The following is a 19,343-nucleotide window of genomic DNA, read 5'->3' as shown; positions in this document are numbered from 1 at the left end:
TCGAGTCATTATTTAAGGAATTTAGAGTTTGGGGAAAAGCTATGACAAGTTCCTGCCTGTATTCTGCCATCTTAGTCTGCCTCCCCATGTTAAGTAGATCTCAACAGAGCATTTATTTACATGAAAACGTGGACCAACAAGATGAAGGGCATGCTCTAAATCACTATTGATTAGAAAAATGCAAATTAAAACAATTCTGAGGTACCACTTCACACCTCTCAGATTGGCTAACATGACAGGAAATGATAATGATAAATGTTCAAAGGGACGTGGAAAAACCGGGACACCAATGCATTGTTGGTGGAGTTGTGAAATAATCCAACCATCCTGGAGACCAATTTGGAACTATGTCTAAGGGGCTATCAAACCATGTATTCTTTGATCTAATCTATATCCCAAGGAAATCTTAAAGGAAGGAAAATATGTGCAAAAATGTTTGTAGCAGCTCTTTTTGTGGTAGCAAAAAACTGGAAAATAAGTAGATGCCAATCAATTGGGGAACAGCTGAACAAGGTGTGGTCATATGAAGATAACAGAGTATTATTGTTCTATAAAAATTGATTAACAAGCTGAATTTAGAAAGGGCTGAAAAGACTTACATGAACTGGTGCTGAGTGAAACAAGCAAAACCAGGAATATATCTTCTTTACAATAACAGCAAGAATGTATATAAAGATCAACTATAAATATTAAATTTAATATATATTATATGGGGCAGAAAGAATATTATATGGGGCAGAAAGAGAACCTACCTCATCACCTGGTATTACCATTCAGTTTTGCATGTTTAAAACATGCTTTCTACACTACTTTTCATATCCAAATCAACTACTGTGTCCCAGAAATTCTATTTCTACAATACCTCTGTCAACAAAGCAACATTCTGTAGGTGTTATTATTCTCCCAAAAAATCTTTCTGATTGTTATGATCAGTGACACTGACTTACCAGTAACATTCAATATAAACTCATCTATTATTCCTAACACAATATGTATCTCAGCTTCGATCTCATCTTGATTTTCACTTAGAGACTTAAGTTTTCTGATGGAATATGAAGGAGGGGTATTCATTATTATTTCCAGGAATCTATACAAGTATATCATAGGGAAACCATACTACAAATGTCTCCAAACAAGATACAAGGCCATGATTTCCTCCAAGTTCTCCTGGATGATAGGCACTTAATGACATTCTTGGCATAAGCAATATAAAAATTAACATAATTAATGTTATAGTGAGATTTGAAGTTCTGCATGATACCTGTGAGATAGGCAACTTTGAAATGAAATTTTACATTTTTAAATTATTGCTTTACCCCTAGATTGAATCTACAAAGTGACATCAGCAGACAGGAAAAAAGTTAAGAAAAATTATTAAATAGTTGTGAGCATTATAACAAAACAATAGCTTTACTATTCTCACAGAACCTTATAGCTCTATTCCATATTATTATATTCTATTTAAAACTATATACACAGATACCTAAAGAATAAGTTAGTAACTGCAGTTAAAGTTACTCTAATACCATGCTTTACTAATTGATCTTAATCAGCTGCTTCTACTCTTTTAATTCTTTATCTTATTTTGAAGCACCAGAATCAGGAAATACACATCCAGCTCGGTTATCAATTAACTGTACTGTACTTTAAGAAGCTTTCTATCTTCTTAATTAACAATAAACCAGGATAAGGACATTTTGATCTCTTCAAAGAGAATTACTTGCATAAAACGCAGGACAGCGCTCAGTAACTTTACTATAGACTCAGAATCTGGGGGGAAAAAAATCCTAAGCATCAAATAGTGCAAAAGAATTCATTAAAAAAAACAAACAAACAAACAAACAAAACCTCTCTTTTTTATATGTGTGTGTGTGTGTGTGTGTGTGTGTGTGTGTGTGTGTGTGTGTGTGTGTGTATAGTGAAAAGTATACTAAAGGAGTATTAGGAAGGGGTTAAAAATCATAAGAAAATTTCAATCCACATAGATTAGGATGTCCTTTATACCTAACTCCGGTCTACTACTTGTATACAGATTGCTGCACAGACTACAACTATTGTATTATGGTTTATCTTATCATTCTTTATATTAAGGGACCTCCTTGGTCAAATTTATTCTGCCCACAACAAACTACCACTTACTTACATGCTTCAAACATTGCACTTCCAAAAAGAAGTAAAGGGTTAACTCCCTCTACACAATTGCAAATGCAACTAGTCTTTCAGGTCTGATATCTCCAAAGATTCTAACAAAGAGGTTAGTATAAGAGAAATAAATTCACAATTTGAAAACTGAAACTAAGTATCCCTCAACCATACCAGTATCCTTCTAAGACTTAGAAAATAATTCCTTGTACTGGATAGTTTTTATATCATTTAGAAACCTCTTAAGATTGGATACTTAATATTAAGACCTGTTATGATGACCTATTCAAAAGATGTTCATAAAGTGTGCTTGACTTTAAATAATAAATTTGGATAGTTCAGCCCCATACCAGTTTTTAATTAACATGAAATTTCAAAGATATCTTTATATATGCTGTCCTCTTAAACAAAAGATTTCAACAAAAAGTTGATCTAAATTGTAAATTATAATTCCAATTTAAATTATTTTTAAAATTAAATATATACTAAATTTAATACAATAGTAATAAAACTACCCTGACTATCTATATCTATTTATAAACTTCTTTCTGCTTTCTTCTGTGCATTTTTAAATGTTTCATTGATGCTTTTTTCTTGTCATTTATTATTCATCCATTTCCTCTATTCACAATTATAACCTAACCCATAAATAAAAACCTTTCCTTTTAATAAGTATAGTCAAATAAAATACATTCACACATTGGTCTTGTCTTAAAATGCATTTGTTACCTACACCTAGAAATCAGTCACTTCTTTGCTTCATTAGTCTTTGTGGCGTTACCGTCAGTCATTAATTCTTTCAAAGTTATTTTCTTTAGTATACTTGTAATGTTGTACTCATTATAATTCTAGTTCTACTCTCTTCACATCATTTCATACCAGTATTGCCAGATTTTTCTGAACGCTTTCATCACTGTTAAAAGCATAAGAAAAATTCTATTACATTCATATTACATAATTTGCCCAGCCATTCTCTAAATCACCCACTTTTCTTTGCTGTGACAAAAAAGCATTGCTGTAAAATTTTTTTTTTTAATATATGGATACTGTCCTTGTGGTTGGTAATATCATTGAAGTGTGTGTGTGTGTGTGTGTATTTATTGTATCTATATTGCTAGAAGAAAAGTTATATCCAATTTAGTAACCTTTGAGGCAAAGTTCTGAACTGCTTTCCAGAATGACCAGACCAACTGACATTTCTTTCAATTTCACCATTCTGATGAATGGTTTTAATTTGCATTCCTCCATGAATGATTTGGAAAACTTTTTCATGTGGATATAACTTGGATTTCTTTCTCTGAGACCAACCTGTTCGTAACCTTTGGACATTTAGGGGAACAGCTCTTATTCTTATAAACTTAAAATGAATAAATAAAGCATTTTACTAAGTGCCAATGAGAAAAACACTATGCTAAGTGCTGGGAATATAAATAGAAAAATAAGACAGTGAGTAAAATAAGAAATCAATTCCTTATATATCTAGGAAATTTAAGACTTATCAGACAAACTAGTTGCAAGAATTATTTTCCCAAAAATTGACTTTCCTTCTAATCATAGCTACATTGAGTTTTTATTTTATGCAAAAGCTTTTTTTAATTTTACATAATCAAAATTGTTTTACCTTCTGTAATACTTTCTATTTGTTCAGGAACTCTTCCCCTATATACAAATCCCAAAAGAGTATTTCTTCCTTGCTCCTCTATTTTGTTTATGATGTGAGCACATGTCATGTAGTGGATAAGAGTCAGGACATGAGCCAGGAGGATGCGAGTTCAAAGCCAGCTTTAGACACAAGCTGTGCAACCCTGGGTAAGTCCCTTAGCTATGTCCACCTTAAGTTTTCTCACCATAAAATGAGAATAATAATAGCACCTACTTCCCAGAGTTGTTGTGAGGTTAAAATGAGAATAATATTCATAAAGCAGTATGGACACTTGAAGGCACCATTGATAAAAAATTCTAGACATATAGACCTTATCTTGCTAGATAGTGTGAGAAGTTGCTTTAAACCCAGTTTCTGACAGACTGCTTTCAAGGTTTTGGTCAAATAATAAGTGCTTACCCCAGTAAGTGGGATGTCTATATCTGATGAACATTAGGTTACAAAGTTCATTTATTCTGTGTATTCCTGAACTAATCTGTATCATGATTGGCTTTGCTATTTTTTTTAAGTACCAAATAACTTCAGTGATTATTGTTTTATAGCACTGACTGGGATCTAGTGTTGCTAGGCCCCCTTCCTTCCAATTTTTAAATTATTTTTCATTTTTCCCCTTGAGATTCCTGACCTTTAATTCCTCTTTTGAATATAGTTTAAAAATTATTTTTATGTAGTTCTGTAATGTAATCCTTTGGTAGTCTCATTAGTATAACACTAAATTTATAAATCAACTTAGGACCATCATGTTTTATGATTAGCATTCCTGAACTATGAGCAATTAATCTTTCGAATTATTTAAGTCTTACTTCTTCAGAGTATTTTATAATTGGAAAGCAATTGCAAATAAATGAAGTTTAGAACAATTTAGGGTAATGTTTTTACATATTAGCTCAACCTACCTGCTACAAGTTGGAATAAATACAACCAGGAAAATAATGTACACACTGTCTAAAACAAGGTAAACTGGTTAAAAAACAAAACAATGGAAACTGAATGCTGCAAAGTTATAATGATCAAAGTTAGCCCCAAAGAAGATGTGAGAAAACACCCCCCTCTTCCCTCATATCTTTTTAAAGATAGAGAATCATGAATTGCAAATAACATCAGATTTCTTTTTTTTTTTTTAATATGATATGTTGGTTAGTTATATAGAGCTTTTAAAAAAAGTATTACTCTATTTTTATATCATAGTGACAATGATCTTGAGAGCATATGGTACATATAGTGGTACATATGTAAGTGATGTAAAAAACAATATCAATTAAAATTTACATTTTTTAAATGTTTTGTATTTGTAGTTCTATAATTATTTTATGAATCTTGGTAAGTAAACTGCCAGATATTTTATACATTCAGCATTTATTTTTAATGGAAATTTTTTTATCTCTTCCTGCTGAGTTTTTGTTTGCAACATACAGAAAGGCTGATGATTTCTCGGGCTTTGTTTTATCTCCTGCCATTTAAGTGAAGTTTAAGTCTTGTGTTCTCTGAGAAAATGAAATCTATAAATAGCAATCATTTTGTGTCTTTGTCTTTGTTCATTCCCTCAATTTCTGTATCTTCCTACAATAGCAACAGCTTAGCATTTCTAGAAAAAAACATCAAATAATAGTGGTGAAAATAGATATCCTTGTTTTACTCCTTATTTTCAATTTTTAAAAAATTACTTATTTTATTTGCATTGAGACAAGTTTATAATCTCAAGTCATTTAAATTTAATTTTTGTGTTTGAAAATTTACATTTGAATCTGTCTATTAATGTTTAATAACTTATTTCAAAGTGCAGACTAAATAGGTAACTGAGAAAGAATTGGGAAACTGAAGTTCACCTGTCTTGCTCTACTCTTTCCTTCCTGTAGGTTAAATTATTCTGAAAAATAAGTTATTTGTGCCTCACAATAACGATAACACTTTAATGTTTACAAAGCATTTAGCTTACTACTTTGAAGTAAGTAGTGATTTTACAGATAAGTAAGCCAAGATTCTAAGGCAGTCCAACACTTGATCAAACACAACTAATAAGTGTCATCTAAGATTTTAACATCAGTGTCTAGATAAAGTTCTATACTTTCAGTCAATAAGCACTTAGTAAGTGCCAGTCACCAAGTTAAGTTCAGTAATAGCTAATTCACATTTATATGGCACTTTCCATTTTGCAATTCACTTTCCTTACAACTCTGTGAAGTAGACTGTCAAAGCATTAGTACTCCTACTTTATAGATAGTTAACCAAGGCTCAGATTAGTGGTTACTCCAATATCTTTAAAGTGGCAAAGTTAGGACTCTGGAAGGAAGCTTCTCAGATCAAAGCTATTTCTACTATATTATGTTACCTCTCCCAAAGATATACTTTGAAACAGCATTTATTTATCAACAAAGACCTGGGAGAAAAAAGTTTTCATTAAGTAAGGGTTTCTGATGAGCTGAGTTCTGATCAAGTAAAGTTTTTCTGTAGCTTAACATAAAAACAGATGCTAGAAAACTATTTTTATGGAGAGTTGTCAGGATTTAGGTTCCTTTTCATCCTACTAAGGGCTAAGACCACATTGTTCTACAATCCATTCGACAAATTTCCCTTACACAGAGATGAGGACTGCAGTGTCTCCAACTCATCTTGGGAGGATTATAATAGCTGAATAATACTGAGCACTGAAAACTATTCTAATGTTCAGCACAAGAAAGTTTTATATTCCATCTTAAATGATCTTTATAAATATTAATATCTATCTAATAACTGGCTATTAATATAATGTATATTACATATTAACATCACATATATTAGTAACACGTATATATTAAATTTATTGACAATTCACAAAGCTATTAGTTTATTTCAATTTCCCTTTATGGTTCATTTTTTTTTTTTACATATAATATCTTAAAATACCATTCTATCTATTTTTTCCCTCTTCAATGTCTTTATCTTTCAATTATGTATACTGATAATGATATAACTAGTATATATCATGCATCACAAAACAAAAAGGTTTCCTATTTATCATTTTTTCCAACTGTACTATTCCAGTTGTTTTATTTTCTCCATTAATACTACTTTTAGCCAATTATAAAACAAACTGAGCTTAAATTCTTGAACTATTTATACACTCCCATTAATAATAGACAAAGCTTTTGTTAAATGAACAAAGTCAATATTTATTTGAATAAGCACCAGATTTAGATAATTCTCCATTTTCTTTTGCTGACACTGAGAGTAAATTCAGGAAGAAATGATTCAGGGATTTATGTAGAGGGGTCAGCTGGGGACTTATTTGTGTCAATGTACCTGTTACAAGTAAAAGGAATAATAATGAAAGAAAAGCTAAAAGCTTCTTTCGGAGTGGGGACAACTGTATAAATTGAGAATTAAAAGAAGATATAAATTGTGCGTTCATCATCTAAATATAAAACAAGACTAGTCCTAGCAAGCTTATAGAAGAGATCTTTAACATTTAGTCTTCCCTTTTCCTTTCCTCTATTCCTAGTATGCTCTTTGATCCCAAACCTTGAAAGTAACCAGTGACCTTCAAGTGCCCAAAGATATCCAAAACTTGAGACCTACGCTTTTCTGGCAGAACACCACAAGCTACAAAATGACTTTTCACTTCACATTTCTTTTCCTAAACTCTATTAACAAATGTTTATTGGAACGATACCATCTACTACTAGTAAAATATGCTGTAAATTACTGGAAACAAAAATAGCAATGAAACAGTATTGAAAAGGCATTTTATTTAAAGGTATTCATACATATGAACATATAAGTATGACAGTAGAAGGTAATTTTAAGAGAAATAGCAGCTGCCACGGTCAGAGAAGATATATTGCTGACTTAAAGCCTTAAAAGAAAATAACTCTAATAGGCAGAATGAAAGGAACTCATTCCAAGCATGGGAAATCACTTTGGTGGGATAAAACAACATAATGGGAGATAGTAGGTTAGGGATGGATGGAACAAACTGTGTATAATAGAATCACATAGCAAAGATGAAAAGGAAGATAAAAAGCAGATTATGCAGGGCCTTAAATCCCAGGTTAGATAGTTTGCATTTTATCTTTACAGGCAATAGGGAGTAATAGAAGGTTAGGAGTTTAGCACAATAAGACCTATGCCTTTGGAAGATCATTTTGACTATTTTTGGAAGATGGATTGGAAAGAGACAAAGTGGAACAGAAATATCAAATAGAAGGTTATTAAGAAATGTGGTAATAAGAATTTAGACTAGAAACATCTAGATAAATATGAGATATTGTGGAAATTTAAAGGAAAAGGAAGTCTTGGAAACTGATTTTTGGAGGCTGTGGGAGATGGAAGAATTAAGAGTGGAAGGCAGAAACATGCATTATTGGTGGGACAGAGAATTGGTCCAACAATTCTGAAAAAATTACTTGGAACCATTCAAGAAAAATCTCTGTTGTTCATACCCTTTGAAATCACTACTTAGCATGTAAACTACAAAGTCAAAGATAAAAGAAAAGGTTATATACATACCAAATTATTCATAGTAGTACTTTTTATGATAGGAAATTTTTTTTGAAAAAATGGATGCTCACCACCTGGAGCAATTGTTCAATATATTGTAGTATATGAATGCAATGTAATATTTCTGCATCACAAGAGAAGATGAATATCAGAAATTTAGAAAAACACTAGAAGATGTATACAAATTGATGCTGATCAAAGAAAGCAAAGCTAGCATATTCATAATGGCTATAATAATTTAAATGAAAACCACATTAAAAAAACAGAAGCCAATGATCAAGATTGATTCTAGGGTATGGATTGTAATAGAGACCTTCCTGTTCTTTGTATAGAAGTATAGAGAAAGGGGATTGTATATATATTTAAAGACAGAGAGAACGGGGAACTATGGGTACTAAATGATATATAAATGGTATATGCATTATTAGATATAGTCCCTATGTTGTCTGTTTTCTTTTTGACAATGGGGGAGGGGGAATATAGATAGAGAGTAGACACATGAAAAGGTAAAATACTGGGAAATATTTAGAATATAAAAGTTCCAGCATATATATATATTTTTTTTTAAGTAATGAAAGAGGGGCGGGGCCAAGATGGCAAGAATAAAAGCAGAAACTTGCCCAACTTCTTTCCCAAATAGCTCCAAATTCCTTTTAATACTATCTTTAAACAAATTTTAGAGTGTCAGAACATCCAAAAATATTTTCCAACTGAAGACAACTTAGAAAGTCAGCAGAAAAGGTCTGTGACACAGGGTGGGAGGCTAGAGTGCAGCCCTGGTGCAGGTCATGCCAGCTCAGCTCTGCTCCCAGCCCTAGCCTCTTGCTAATAAAGCACGAACAGGTCTACAGGCCTCTGAATTAACTACAATACTGGCAGCTCCAGAACTCTCAGCCCAGAGACACCAGTGAGAACCTGGAAGGTCAGCAGAAAAGGTCTATGGCAACAGGGTGGGATTCAAGCACACAAGCCCAGACCAGGCTCTGGTGACAGAAAAGCAGGACTGTTGCTTTAGCAGACTAGATCCTATAGCTACAGTGGATTGGGAACATCCTAACAGTTCTAGGGCAGAAAAAAGTACTTATGATCAGATCCCTGGAAGGATCTCTAAAAACAGCTGTACAAAATCCTTAAAGCTAAAGACAGTGCACCCTCACCATGGAAACAGAGCCCTACTTTAACAAAGAGTTAAAAGCCAAGTAATAGGCTAAGGATATGATCAGACAACAAAAGAAGTAGCTGACTATATGAAGTTACTGCAATGACAAGGAAGATCAAAGATAAAATCAAAGCTCCTACATCCAAAGTCTCACAGAATAAGAATTGGGTTCAGGCCATGGAAGAGTTTAAAATGGCCTTTGAAAATCAAGAGAGCTAGAGGAAAATTTAAGGAAAATTAAGGAAAGAACTGAGAAAAGTACAAAAGTAAATACAAAAAGCTAATGAGGAGAAGAATATCTTAAAAAGCAAAATTGGACAATTGAGAAAGGAGATATAAAAGCACTTTAAAGAAAATAAGTTCTTAAAAATTAGAATTGAATAAATGAACTAATGACTTTATTAGAATTTGAGATAGAATAAAGAAAACCAAAAGAAGAAAAAAAAAAAAAAAGAAAATAGAAAAAATATGAAAATTTCAACTGACCTGAAAATAGATCCAGGAGAGAGAATTTAAAAATTATTGGTCTACCTGAAAGTTATGATAAGAAAAAAAGCTTGGACATCACCTTTCAAGAAATTATCAAGGAAAACTGTCCTGATATTCTAGAGCCAGAAGGTAAAATAGAAATTTAAAGAATCTACAGATTATAAAAGAGATCCCAAATTGAAAATTCCCAGGAATATTAAAGTCAAATTCTCAAATTCCCAGGTCAAGGAGAAAATACTGCAAGTGTCCAGGAAAAAACAATTCAAGTATAATGGAGCTAACACAAGATTTGCAAATTTTTCATTAAAAAATTGGAGGGCTTAGAATATGATATTCTGGAGAACAATAGAGTCTGAATTACAGCCATGAATCAACTACCCAGAAAAACTGGATATAATCTTTCAGAGGAAAAGGTGGACATTCAATGAGATAAGAGAATTAATGGCAAAAAGATAAATAACCAAAATATATGATCTATTTCCAAAGGATTATAAATTCATATGTATCCTTTGACCTAATAATATTACCAGTAGGCACGAATACCAAAAGAGATTAAAAAAAAGGGGGGGGGGGAATCTATATGTATAAAAATATTTAGCAGCTTTCTTCTCAGTGCAAAAATTTGAAAATTGAGGGAATGTCCATCAACTGGGGAATGAATGAATTGGGGTATGTGATTTTCATGGAATATTACTGTTCTATGGGAAATGATGAGAAGGATGCTCTCAAAAAACAAAACAAAACAAAACAAAAAACCCTGGAAAGTCTTCCAAGAACTCAAGCCAAGTGAAATATACTGGTATACAAAATAATAGCAATGTTCTGGGATGACCAGCTGTAAATGACTTTGTTATTATCAGCAGTACAAAGATCTATGACTACTCTGAAGGACTTATGATGAAAAATTCTATCCCTACCCAGAGAAGAAACTGATTGTATCTGAATATTAATTGTAGCATTGTCATTCTCTCATATTCTCTCTGTCTCTGTCTCTCTCTCTCTTTTCTCTCCCCTCCGCTTTCTTTCTTTTTTTCTTTCTATTTTTTCTGAGGGTTCACAACATGGCTCTTAGGGAAATGATTTGCATAACTTACCAAATGGTTTCTTCAGGAGACTAGGGTAGGGATATGAAAGATAAACTGTAACTCAAAATTTTAAAAGCAAATGTTTAAAAAAATGTTTTAACTATAACTGGAGAAAAATATTAAATAATTTTTTTAAAAAGTTATAAAAGACTCAAAGATTATGAACCCTGATGAGAGAAAAATGCTCTCAATTGAAAAAAGAAAGTCTTGAGAATCTGAGAGTTTAGATGGAATAAAGGAGAATGAGAAAGAGCCTGGAAATAATGAGCTCCAATTTAAACAAGTTGAGTTTACTGAACATGCAGGGAGAATTGTCTAGTAAGAAACGAGTGAACACAACAGAGGGGAGAGAAGGAGAAAAGGAAGAAAGAAAGGAAGGAAAGATGAATTTAATCAAAATTCAGAAACTGAAGCTTAATGAACATATGCTATTTCACATAATTTTTCTTGTCATTTTATTTTGCTATTTTCTTCTCAACAAAAGGCAATTCAGCTCTTTTGCTTAAAAGATCTCCCTAAAATCCCTTTATTTACTTAAATCAACTTAAAGAACAAAGCAATCTCAAAATAACTTGAATTTATTATACATATTAAGCCATTTTGTAATTTAAGTTGGACCTATGATATTTGTTATTCTTATTATTTTAAGTCTTTTTTCTTTCCAAATATGTTTGTAGCAACATCAGAATTGATAATGACCATTTCTCACAATTCCCCAATTGACTCAAACTTTATTAAGTATCTTATTAAATAACAGTATCCCATTAAATAACAAAACAAAGACCAAAAATATGGTGAGAAGAATACTCTGTTGCTACCTGCATTATTAACAAGACAACAACAAAAAAGAATAGGTGTAATGAAAGTTACAGTAAATATCCTATGCCTAAAGCTCTCTTAAGAATCAACTTAAAAGTCAAGTTACATTTCTTCATGTATTTTCTTACAATTTCTTTTACGAGGAAATCATAATTTTCTACTTTCATATTTGTTAGTTTGTCTAAACTCTAGCCAAAGACTTAAGATTGTTAAGCCAGTTTTGCTAGTAATACGTCAATTTTGGGATATTATAATCTCCTATATTAGATTTAGTCACTCAAGAGATTTTAATCAAATTATCCACAAAAGAAAAACTAAGCAGAAAAAAAAAGAAAAATAATAATAGCTAGCATTTATATAGGATTTTAAGACTTGTAGGGTACTTTATATATATTATCTCATTTGATCCTTACAAACAATCCTATAAGTGTTATTATTATGCTCACTTTGCAGCTTAGGAAAAAGAAGCAGAAAGAGGTTAAGTGACTTGTACAGTCACACACTAATAACTGTCTAAAGCAGGAATGCTGCAATAAAGTTTTCCTGACTTCAAATTCAAGACTTTCTCCTATCCCAACTAACTGCCACAAGATGTTTATTATTCAAACTATCACATTCAGTTAAACTGACAATTTATTGAGTTTTTCCACTACTAAATACATTTAAGAAAAACACTGCAAATGGACAATGGGCTGGGTCTAAAACGGAATAGAAGATAGAAAGTTAAATTTCCTTAGGGAATCTGAACAATTTTTTTAATGTCTTAAATGCTTCTCTCTGGAAAAAAAAAATCCATCTTTTTCTTTAACAATATTCTTGAAAACTTCTATGAATGAATGTCATGGAATAGGCAATCTCTAAAGAACTAAACTTGAAGGTATTGCAAAAGGCAAAAATGAAGTTCATAGTGAATATGAATAGTTGCAACACAATACAAATGAGAAATTACACAATAGTTTTCATATTTAGGCTGTCATCACAAAAATGCATGACTGGAAAAAAAGATGGGCCAGTCATCTAACAAGGGAGAGTATGGTAAGTCTGCATACTCCATTAGTACACACACAATGTCAAAGGATGGCCTTCAATGTGTTGAATGGAACTCATCTGGCAAATTTATCATTATTATTGTTAATAATAATAATAATAATAATAATAGCTAACATGTTTATAAGACACATACAAGAGCAACACAGGATGGATAAGGAAGAATGAGCTGCAACCTGTAAAAGGCTTGAGAGAATAATCTCATTAATGATATCACTGAAGAATTGACACACAGGCAAAAAAGCTTCAGCCAATCCAACAAGCAAATGTGCTTTTTTTGGGATACAAATATAAAAATGACTCAGTTCTTGCCCTTAAGAAGCTTATAGTCTATTAATCAAACATAAAATGTTTATAGATAAGAAGAGATACAAAATAAATACACAATGGTTTGTGTATGGGCTGGGCAGGTACAATCAGAAAAAACATCTAAGATACTACTTGAACTGAATCTTAAAGGGAACTTTTGGTTCACAGGGATACAATATTTCACACTGGGAGAGAATCTATGCAATGGCAAAGAGGTAGGAGAGAAAATGCCATGTTTGCAAAACAAAATTTAAGTTTTCTTAGCTTCAGAGCTCAAGAAAGGAAGTTATATATAATCACAGGCCAAAAAACTAAGATTGGAATAAGACTGAAATCTCAAAGGAAAAAGAGAGCCCTTAAAGCTTCGAGACAGAGAGGTAGTCAGACATGGTTTTTAGGAATAATGATTAAACAGCCATGTGACAGATGGACAGGAGAAAGGAAAGATTGGACTAAGAGTAGTTGATTATGACAAATCTAAACAAAAAGCCATGAGGCCAGACTCACATCTGACTATTTACTTTCTTCTCTGAAAACATCTTTCTTGTTCATCTCTATGCAACAGCTTTATCTTATTGCCTATTTCAAGTTGATACTTATCCCTTAAAGTAGCCCAATTCAAATATAACTTCTTTCATGAAACCTTCCTCTACTCCACTAATTACCAAAACTTTTTCTCCTTGTGACTTAACAAAGCACTTTATTTTGTGTTTCTCTAATGAAGTTGTCAAGCATTTTATATCACTTATTTGTATATGTGTTAAGTTTCATGAAGGCAAAGACTGTCTTATTTAACCTTTACATGTCCTTTGTGTCTACCTGGATGCTCTGTACAAAAGATTCACATTAAAAATATTTGTGGAATTGAATTGAAACTTTTCTTGCCTTGAAAGTAAAGGGTCAAATGAAAAGGTGCCATTGACTTAAAAAATGAAAAATTCACTATGGAAATGGAAAAAGAAAAATAGTCAGTTCATATGCTGCTATATACCCTAACCAAAAACTTCTCAAGTCCTTTCATTCTTCAATCATCCTTAATCTGGAAGTATAGGATTGTGAGATCCATGATGTACCAAAATCCAGTGAAAAGCTTCAAACAATAAATAAGAAGTGAAACAAATAATGATAGTATCCCCTAGACCCATAATTCTTAAGGCCCAAATTAAAATGTTGACAGGAAAAGATATTACATTATTTTCTTTCTCTGTCTTTCACATAAATACAACTATATTCTTTTAAAAGTGTCTTCTTCTTTAAACATCAACTAACTGCTGAAAGAAAAAACTTTGTTAAAATTTTAAAATATAACTAACCTTATCAATGATAACTATGTAAATAGCTGTTCTTCTGTAAATAAAACTGTTTAGTAATAAGAGACTGGAGCTGCAGAAGATAAGGACCCATCCATACAAAATTCAAAGTGGATCAGGGGAAAAATATAAAGTGAGGGTCTTTTGCAATTTGATAAAAAGAACAATTTCATTTTAGTGTATCAACCAGTTCTCTATGGTAGCAAAAATATTTTCACACAGGAAATATTAGTAACTGTGAATAGCACTATACTTCCTAGTCAGTTACTAAAATTCAATTTTTTAAATTGTAAAACTGAAATCAACAGAATCACACAAAGTGATATGCTATTTTCCATAGATAATCCAAATAAAATTAGTAATATAAGACAAAAGATTCAAATGCTGAAAATAAGAAAAATTTAAAACAAGCTCTTAAATATGCAAAATAAATATTACTTACATAACACCTTGTAGAACTTTCTGAGGATCAGGGTCAAATAACCTGTCAACATAGTGGCGACTGCTAGCTGTCACTTCCTAAAAAGTAGAGGAAAAAATGATAGTTGAAGCCAAGAAAATAACAAATTTACAAAATTATCCATAACACTAAATATCTGACAAGAAAGTGGCAATTATATTTTTAAAATAGTATTGCTACTCCCTGTAAGTATGCAAAATGTCCAACTACTATCCTATTCCAATATAAAATTTCCCTGATGTGAGAGTGATCCTAAATTTCTTAAAGGCTGTTATAATCAAAACATAAGCTCCAATAAGCCTTATACCAAACTAGACAAGCTTTTAATATTTTAAAAGTCTCATGACCAAATTTTTAGTCACCACCACCATCTTCCTGAAAAGTGTTTAGTATTTGTTATCTCACATCAGATAAAATGATGATTCATTTGAAGTCTTTAAATGTGTGATACTTAACTGATGATCTTCTAACAATATTTTCTAAAAATAACTATTTTGTCATTTCTATCATAATTAATATAATTCTATTATATTTCCAAATTAAGAATTACATGATAACATTATAAAATGAGAAGTTCTAATTATAGAGATAAGGAAATTTTGCAAATACTTTACTGTGCTCCAACTATGATAACCAGCCAATATTTATATAAACAAATATTTCTCACTTATCACAAGAAATAGGAATAGACTTGATAATAAACTTTGCTACCTTTAACCTGTTTAAAATAAATTGCCTGTTATAATATTTCATTTGACTATGTATGAATTCCTAAATGACCAAGGAAAAGTTACAGCCTCTCTAAGTCAGTTTCTTCTGTAAAATGGGTATAATAATAAATGTAACCAATATCCACGAGATAGTATGAGACGCAAGTATGACTTCTAAGTAAAGTGCATTTTGAACTCTTAGGTATTGAATAAGCATCAGGTTGTTTTTTGTTTTGTTTTTAATTATTGTTATAGGGTATATTATAAGATAAAGTGAAGAATTAGAAAAATTAAATTTAAAGAAATACCTTATTCTTTGCTAGGAAGAGTAAATTTTATGAGAATGACACTATTTTAGAAGTTTACAGACTTTAAACACTAGTAACTAAATTCCAGTACATTTTATATAAATAAAGTCAAAGCAAAATATATATGAAAAAATTAGTGAGCAAAACTACCAAAGAGAATTTTAGGAAATAGCTTTTTTTTTTTTTTTTTTGAGAATAAATTGATAGGGAACAAAGTTCTATTTTCTGAAATATTTTTAATGTTATTTCATATTTTGAAAAATTAATTATATTAAAACAATTTAGAAAATTGATTAATTTTTAAAAATCAGAAAGACAGCACTGACACATTGGAGATTTACTCTTTTTTGCTTCTGGATCTATGCTATAAACCCAATAAAATTACATAACAGAGAAAGGAATTTTAACAAATGCTACTGGGCAAAACAAATAGGAAGAAAAATAAACTTAGATCACTCCACACAATAACCTCCAGATGAACTGATGAAGTAAATCATTATAAAATCAGAAGAAAACAGGTCAATATACTTGGCCTAAATTTTGAGTAGGAAAATATTATGCTAGACTGCATGTGATAAATTACAAAGTGCTTTCAATGATCACATGCTTACATAACAGGGTTTCTTCCCTGTCACAAATGCCAATTTTGTTGATATCATTATTCTGATGCTTCAAGTCATGGCATTAAAATTACAAATGACTCAAAAGACAAAGCAAAGATTTCTGTGCTCAATAACCATTAGGATTTAAAGAGGTTAAAGAGATCCTGGCTCCACCACTCACTAACTGTATAACTTTGAGTGAGTCACTTTATCTCTCCAAGACTCAAATTTCCTCACAATCTTTCCCCAAACCTATCCTCTTCTAATTTTCCTATTCCAGTATTCAACACAACAACCTTTCTCATTGCCTTGCATTGCAAATTTGGTGTTCCCCATGAGCTCTCCCCATCATTCACTTCCTATAACCAAATGGTTTTCAAACTTCTCCTTTCTATCTCTACATCTTTCCTCAACAAATCTCCCTTCTACTCAGAGCCATTTCTTATCTGGATTATGCTAGTCTCCCAATATATTTTCCAAACTCAAATCTCTTCCCTCTTTAATAAATCTTCCACACATCTGCCAGAGTGATTTTTAAGTCTGACATTATCACAACCCTGGGCAGCTGGGTGGCACAATAGATAAAGTTAAGGACTTGAAGTCAGGAAAACTCATCTTCCTGAGTTTAAATCCAACTTCACACATTTAACTAGCTGTGTGACCCAAAGCAAGTCATTACTCTGTTTGCCTCAGATTCCTCATTTGTAAAATGAACTGCAGAAGACAATGGCAAACTACTATAGTATTTTTGCCAAAACCCCAAATGGATTACAAAGAATCCAACAAGACTGAATAGCAGCAAAACGTTACATGCCTATTTATTCTAAGGTCAAATATAAGTTCCTCCGTCACTTAAGGCCCTTCATAATCTTGATCCAACTTACAGCTTTATTATACACTCTTCACACACTAGTCAAATTGTCCTTCTTACTCCTCTTCACATGCATTAAATTACTGTCATCTCACCTTGGCATTGGCTGCTGCTCTCCCTCTCCCCATGCACAAAATTCAATCCCTATTTACTTATACTTCTTAATATTCATAGCTTAAATACATGAAACCTTTCCTGAATATTACAGTTGCTAATGCCACCCCTTAAAAATTAAATTTTATTTATTTGGTTCATACTGATGTACAAGATTTAAATAAGTGGAAAATGAAAAGGGAGAGTATTTGAGAGGGGACCAGCAAGTGCAAAAGCAAAGATAGAGATACAGGAAATTGAGTGACAAGAGTATGAGAGAAAGGGTTGCCCTATCCTAATGTGTGTGTATATTGATAAGTAAAGTATAGGAAAACTGGAAAGGCTGAACGGGCTTAGGTCATAAATGTTGTCAATACTATCTCCTCTGAAAGACTGAAGTTCTGTGAAGGCAGGGGTTATTTCCATTTTTAGTTTTTGTATTCTCAACTACAGTGTCAGTAAAAGTGTTAACAGGTACTTGACGACTGATTTTCCATATGGGAACTTTACCCTTTTCACATCTTTGGGGTATTATTGGGTCAAGTTATGTATTGACTTTTTTAATATAATATTTTTCAAAATAATTAGACCAAATTATAGCTCCACTTATACCTCATTAATGTGCCCATTATTGGAAAAAAACTTTAGAGGTCATCTACTCAACTTCCCATCCAATTTAAAAATCTCTTATATGCCTGATATACAAAATATGTGCAGACCTCCGTATGATAGTGATAGATTTATTTTTGTCCCAATAGGCAGAAGTTATGTCATAAAGGTTTCTTATTGTAATTAAAACACAAATAATGTTGCAATCAGGCATGTAGAGTTCTAGACCTTATTTATATCCTAACTGCAACTTTCTAGAGTCCTCAGATTAACAGTATACACCTCCTCAAATAAATTCCCTTTTTCATTGTTACTTTGACACTTCTCTAAAATAATAATTAACTGCATTATCTACTTGCAAACTCTCACCCCATAAATTCCAATATGTGTTCTGATTATTTTATATTTGTTCTTAGTAATATTAGAGCTGTCAATCCATAGTACCAGGATGTTACATTCTGAAATCAATATTTCTGGGTTTTGCCTTTAAAAGAAAAAAAAAATTTAGGAGATGGGAAAAGGGTCTAATTGGTTTCTAATGTGAATAAAAGGTAACAAGAATTCACGAACTTTAATGCTGTAATCAAGAAGATAACTTGGAGATCATAAAGTATAATCTCTCACCTCAAACACATATTCTCCAGAACAAAGGTCTCAAAACTTACTTAAAAATTATATACATGTGCTACTGTACTAAAATATAACTATATAAAATACAAATTTTAAAAGGACAAGATAAAGATGAAATAACATTTAATCCCATAGTCAAGAGGGAACTCCTGGAGTTTACACAGTAAGAGTAAATATGATCAGCCCTACACCACAGGAAAATCACTGACAGCTGTAGGGAAAATGAATTGGAGAAAGAAGTTAACTTAGGTGAAGAAAACAATTAGGAAGCCATATCCAATCACCTTGTGATGAGAACCTGACTAGGATGGTGGCTGTGTGAGGAGAGGGATAAAGAGCAATATGAGAGATACAGTTATAAAAATCAACAACCTTGGCAACTGAATAGATTTGTGAGATTGGAGGGAAAAATCTGATGCTGACATTGAGGTTATACAAACGTAGATGACTAGAAGAAGCTGGAACTTTCATTGCCCACAATGTAAGAGTTAGCCTTCAACAGCTTCCAGCCATTGTTTCTAGATATCCCCAGATGCCCAGATGTCCAGAGATCCTCAGATC

General features: G+C 31.9%; 1 protein-coding gene across 3 annotated transcripts in view; it reads right to left on the bottom strand.

Annotated features, from left to right (window-relative positions):
- The window catches only part of ARMC8 (armadillo repeat containing 8), a 114,571-nt gene that overhangs the window by 79,947 nt on the left and 15,281 nt on the right, over positions 1 to 19,343 (bottom strand). For all 3 annotated transcript variants that reach the window (XM_051985612.1, XM_051985610.1, XM_051985611.1), the window contains one exon: positions 14,942 to 15,018. In XM_051985612.1, the coding sequence (XP_051841572.1) occupies positions 14,942 to 15,018 (77 nt within the window). The remainder of the gene's footprint in view (positions 1 to 14,941; positions 15,019 to 19,343) is intronic.

The sequence above is a fragment of the Antechinus flavipes genome, chromosome 3 (assembly GCF_016432865.1).
Source record: "Antechinus flavipes isolate AdamAnt ecotype Samford, QLD, Australia chromosome 3, AdamAnt_v2, whole genome shotgun sequence".
NCBI lineage: Eukaryota > Metazoa > Chordata > Mammalia > Dasyuromorphia > Dasyuridae > Antechinus > Antechinus flavipes.
This window is presented reverse-complemented; position numbering and strand designations above follow the sequence as displayed.